Raw genomic sequence first — 6,000 nt, forward strand, 5'->3', positions numbered from 1 at the left:
AACAACTTTCCAACTTTGTGAAAGGCATAGTTAAAAACAATAACTAGCCCTGAAGATTACTGCAACTATATATTTAAATATACTTCCTCCATTGCCTTGGTCTGGTCTCAACACACTTGCTCTAACACAGTATCACAAAGAAAAGAAGACTTTGCATGCTGTCTCCTCTTGACTCAATTTAATTTGTTAACCAAAAGCCAGCACTAAAGCCAAGCTGTCTTCCCACATTCCACGATTACACTGTCCTCATCTGCCATGAGGATGGAGTAAAGGAGCAAAGCTTGTCAAATGTCCTTGTGAAGCCGGGTGTGCCCAAGCCTTGGCTCTCCGCAGACTATTCTTTGTGTCAACATTACCACAGACAAAATAAGCCAGAGAGGTGTATACTCCTCCTAAAAAGGGCTTTTTTGTTTGGTTGGTTTTAAACAAGTTCAGAATTTATGTCACTGTTTTCTTTACTATTTTAAGCATGTGTTGTTATTTCTTCTTATTAGAGAACTTGAAAATCTACTCAAGATTTAAGAGCTCTTTAAAACTCTGCAGACAAAAAAAAAAAAATCCCAGAACACAACCACGTAAAGCGTTTTAGTTTTATAAATATAAATGGTATAAATATAACAGTATGCATAAAACTAAATATATAAAATGGTAAATGAAGATGTTAACCACAGAACAGCACAAAACCATCAGTACAAAAACAGAAAGTAACTACAGAAGGAAAAGCCACAATGGATGCACAAGTCAGTTACACACAAGAGATGACAATAAATACAAAGGTGTAATTTAAAACAAAATTTACAATCATTTAAGCTATCAAGATACAGAGAACACAGGGCATAACACAGAGGAGTGGTGTGTTTGGCTGTGCCAGTGAAGAACTACAACTGCAGCAGTGAAGGGGGGGGGGGGGAACATGTCAGCAACACAGATCAAGTGCTCAAAATACAGCAATCTCTCATCAAAACTGGCATTATACACTCCTAAATGCTAAAAAAAGGTCATCAAATGAGTAGGAAGTCAAGATTAAAATTAGAATTTAACTAAAATTTATGTACTGCATTAAACTCAAATACTGTGCCTCCTCCAAAGAATCATACAGAAAAATCTCCTTCAAAAGAACATCAAAAAGACCAAAGATCTGTCTTTGCTCTTCAAGATAAGAACCAAAGTCCTGAAGTCACAGCTGCAAACCGCAACTGCAACCTTCAGCCCTAAGGGAATTTGAGCATTCAAAATAAAACCATGCACCCCTCCCACCCCCTCCCCCTTTCTTTTTCCTGATTTTTTTTTTTTTTAAACTGCAGGAGTTGTTAGCAAAATAAACTTGCACCATTATCCCATGTCTCTAGAAAAAGGAAATAAAATCCAGGCTGTCCTCAGTATTAGAGGAAGCAAGGAATCCCTTGAAGGTATAATTATACTCAGAATTTAAAAAAAAAAAAAAAAAGAAAAGCATCACTAAATCAAATCTGCTACGACAGAATTTAAGGGGAAACATCTGTACCAAGCTCACCTACATAACCTTCAGAGCACTCAGTCTCACAAAACAAAGAAAGCTTGGAAGCAGGCTGAGGTCTTTCCCAGTTACCCAGTGAAAAGGGGCACATCTATCTCAAATGCTTCTCCAAGAGAAGCATTTGCATTCAGCAGCTGAACAACAGCACACCACATGCATTCAAGCTTTATTGGTCAATGCTTGTCTAGGAAATGTGGCTGCAACAGGGTTCATTTCTTTCAGAAAAGAAAAAAAAATTCTGTAGCGACTACTCAGCAAAACAAGGCTTCTAGAAATTACAAAACCATGGGCAAATCCTAGATTAGTTGGCAGAAGAGTAAGCCCTCATTTCTTAACACTTAAATGGTCTACAATGCTCTACTAGGTATTATGGTCTATAAAAAGCCCTAAGGAAGTAAAACTATGCAAATGGTATGCAATGTTCTAATTAGTTCTTCTAACCTTACTTCACCAACAAAGTTTTAAACTCCAACTTCAATGAAATTAAACATTAAGACTGAGTATTGCTCTTAAATACCAACAAGAAAACACTGAAAGTTGGAGAGGCAAGGAGATTTTCAGAGGAAACACAAGGCATTTAGGCACTTGTGTATCTCACCTGGATACTTCAAACTTCTGGATGCGCAGACAGCTTAAAATAACTGTGCCTTACAGAATAATTAAGAGAATATATGTCAGAATACACTTCCAGAGTAAGAGCAAAATTATTTTCTAGCAACTGTAATGAATATAAGTGGTCAGACATGGACCAAACATGCATAACTTGTTAGAAATAAGAGAAAACACACATCTGATTGTTTTATCTTCACTAACTTACAGTTAATTCAGACCAACATCTTATCTCACTTTCACTATAAAAAGAACAAATATTCTCAAGCAATACAATTAAAAATGCAGATATTTTAAGAGAAGAACTTCTGCATGGGAGGGATATCACTTCATGTTTATATCAGTTCAGAGCTACATTCAACAGCTCCAGACTACTGCAATAGCATCTGGACCAGCTAAATTCATCTGCTGATCACCAATCACCAGCAGAGAGAACAGATCACTGCACATGGAATAGACTCAAAGCCAGTAATTATGCAATTGCAAGTGGTTTCCCTTGATTAGTCAGAGGGAAAACCTGAGGTGAAGTTGCATACTATGGATAAATTCATTTAATAATTAGCTGGCTCTGAAAGAGGGAGGTCCCGCTCAGACTCTTGGCTTTCCGAAACACTACTTTTATTTATTTTTGCATCATCTCTGATGTTTATCTGACCCTCCACTGAACTCATTCAAGTTGCTCAGAATGCCATGCGTACATGTTGCCTTCCAGAAAAGGTGTAAGGATCAGAATTGAACAGTGGGCTGCCTTCTTTTAGTGCTGCAGAGCAACTGTTCGGGTGAAATCGCACAATGTGGCTGGGCCAAACGGGGATTTCACACAGAGACTAACAACACACCTGACTGGCACCTTCAGAAAAGGAAGCTCAATTCTAGCAGGCTCGATTGAAGCTCAATTCCAAGGAAACCTAACAGTACGCTTTTCAATTTGGGTAGCAAAGTTCCTCTTTCAGTTCACAGATGCTCACAGTTTCCCCGACCTTCAAAGGCATAAACTCAAGTACCTTCAAAAGCATACACAGGAGTACACAGAAACAGAACAGGGAACTACAAAGCTACTGTAAAAAACAATCAGTGAGGTCAGAGCTTTTCCAGCCCAAACACCCAGTGAAGGACTGATAGTCATCAGTAACTTATTTCACAAAACTTGCCTTCTTTTTGGCAAGGCACTTGTTAAGTGGGTTTTGAACATCTCCAGAGACAGAGATTCCACATCCTCCCTGGACAACAAGCTCCCATGCTCTGTCACCTTCAACATAAAAAAATTCTTCCTCATGTTGAGGTACAACTTCTTGTGCTTTAACTCATGGCCACTGCTCCTCATCCTGTCACTGGGCACCATTGAGAAGGGACCAGCACCATCCACTTAAAACTAGCCTTTGAGGTATTTCTCTGCACTAATGCAATCCTTTCTAGTCTTCTAAAGATTAAACAGGCCCAGCTCCTAGTAAGAGAGACCCCTAGTCATCTTTGTGGCCATCCTCTGGACCCTCTCCAGTAGCTCCTCTTTCTTCTCAACACTGCAATCCCTAAGTGTTTTAGAGAGATAGGACAATGGAGATGCTAGTCCTAATGCAGGCTTTATGCACTTCACCAGGGAGAAGGCACAGATGAATTTTTGCTCATCTAACCTATGGTAACTCCAGCACCACAGAAACTCTATTAAACTTTCTGATAGCAAACTGTGTTAAGCAGAAAAAAAAGAAAGGATGTGACTCTGCAAATACATTAAGAAGCTGCTAAACATAGAAAAAAAAAAGGAAATCACGCTGGTAACAAAATACAAAAACAAATCCACACACAGAACTGAACAGGAAGTGAAAAGAAAGCTGTAAAAGAAAAAGGTAACACTGAAGAGAAAGAAACACCAACCCTATGTGGAAAACAAAACGGTCTGTCATAGATACAAACTGGAAGAGGGGAAATTTACATTCGAAGAAACTTCTTACTGTGAGAGAGGTGAGGCACTGGCAGAGGGATTGCCCAGGGAGGTTGTGGATGCCCCAACCCTGACACTGCTCAAGGCCAAGCTGGATATAAGGCCTTGAGCAACCTGGTCTAGGAGGTGTCCCTACCCATGGCGGCTGCGGGGGTTGGGACTAAATGATCTTTAAACTCTCTTCCAAACCCTTAACGTTCTCTGGTTTCACAATTTCTACGTACACCTAGGAGCTACCGGCACGACACAAACACTGGGAAGGGGATGATGATGGGGACAAGGCCTTCCCCTCCCTGCGTTGCCATCATGTGACACCCCACGACACCCGAGTGGCGCGGCGAGGGCCAGGGATCCCGGGATGCGGCAGGACACCGGAGCGCCGGGGCGCCTGCATCCCACAGGCCGCCGGAGCCGGCCGGGCAGCCCCAGCCGCTTCCTCCCGGCAGGAACGGCCGCCCACACCTGGGCCCGCCCGCACCTGGCTCCGGCTCCGCCACGCCCAGGGCCCGGAGCTGCCGCCGGGGGCCCGCGGGGAATCAGGGCTGGGGGAGACGGAGGAAGGGGGAGAAAACGCGGGTGGGGGGCCCCTACCTGAGGAGGGTCTCCAGGGAACTCTCGTGCTTATCGAGCGGGCGGCCGAGCGCGCTCTTGCGGAGCCTGCTGAGCTCCTCGGCGGCGCGGCAGTGCTCGGCCTGCGCCTCGGCGCCCGGGTAGCTCTGCTGAATGAACTTGCACAGCGGCTTGGCCAGGTCCACCTCCGAGGCCTTCTTCAGCTGCACCGAGATGAAGTTCGTCATGGCCGACGCCGGGCGGGCAGAGCCGCCACCGCCGCTCCTCGCCGCAGCCTCGGGCTCCCCTTCCCGGTCCGCCGCCGCGCTTCCGGGAGCGCCGCGCACGCGCGCGCCCTGTCCCGCCTCCCGCGCCGCTCTCCCGGCGCCGCCCCCGGAGCGGGAGGCTCCTGAGGGGAGCCTGGGGGGAGCCGAGCCTGGGGGGAGTGCCCAGCCGCGGTCTGCGCGAAGAGAAGGGGCGGGTGGTGACCCGTGAAAGGCGGGCTCGCCGGTTTTCAAATCTTTATGCTGTTTACACATATTAACAAAGGCATCGGCGTTTACTGGTTCTAAATTGAATAGCTTTCTTATGAATTAGTAATCAAGTTCCTATTTGCTGGTAATATCTGTCGCTTGTGGTGCTAATTAATCCGCAGGCGCAGTTCTTCCCTCCATTTGAGTCTGGGGTCTGCTGAGTTCTGGCGTCCTCACTCGTGGTGGTTCTTGTCCGGACAAACCATTTTGGGATTATTTTATTGTCAAAACAAAAGGTTAGCCAAGCATGCAAGCAGAGAGAACGACCGGATCGTTAGGGTTGGAAGGGAGATCGTCTAGTCCAGCACTCCTGCCAGGGGAGGGTCACCTAGAGTTGGTGACATAGGAACATGTCCAGGTGGATTTGGAATGTCTCCAGACATTCGCCCTGGGCAGCCTGTTCCAGTACTTGGCTGCCCTGAATGTGAAGTTCTTCCTCCTGTTGATGTGAAACTTCTTGTTTTAGTTTATGGCAATTGCTCCTCACCCTGTTGCTGGACACTACGAAGAGAGTTTGGCACCATATGGTGCTCACTATGCAATTACTTAATCATACCTGTCAGCTACAACTACTGATTAACAATTTAGGTACAAAAAGGTACAAAACTTAATTCACACCTTGAGGAACTCAAATCTTGATGGGTTCAGTATCATCACCTCCTCTAAGACTATTTAAGACTATGAGATGCAGGGTTTGGTATCCCCGGGACAGCTGCCTGAGGGGAGAAGGGCACAGTGCTCCCTCCCCAAATAAACCCCTAGCTATCAGAGGGTCAGCACATCCAGTGGGACCCCAGGAAGGCAGTGACCTCGAGCACTCGAGATGTGACTGCCGAGCTTGGGTGTGGCAAGGG

The 6,000-nt window shown here is 45.4% G+C and overlaps 1 protein-coding gene across 2 annotated transcripts in view; it reads right to left on the reverse strand.

Moving 5' to 3' along the window:
- Positions 1-4,980, reverse strand: part of LOC119697418 (programmed cell death 6 interacting protein) — a 30,248-nt gene extending 25,268 nt beyond the window's left edge. For both annotated transcript variants that reach the window (XM_038128185.1, XM_038128184.1), the window contains exon 1: positions 4,656-4,980. In XM_038128185.1, coding sequence (XP_037984113.1) covers positions 4,656-4,861 — 206 coding nt within the window. In that variant the 5' untranslated portion in view covers positions 4,862-4,980. The remainder of the gene's footprint in view (positions 1-4,655) is intronic.
- Between the last annotated feature and the right edge of the window lie 1,020 nt (positions 4,981-6,000).

Source organism: Motacilla alba, chromosome 2, assembly GCF_015832195.1.
Source record: "Motacilla alba alba isolate MOTALB_02 chromosome 2, Motacilla_alba_V1.0_pri, whole genome shotgun sequence".
In the NCBI taxonomy this organism is placed as follows: Eukaryota; Metazoa; Chordata; class Aves; order Passeriformes; family Motacillidae; genus Motacilla; species Motacilla alba.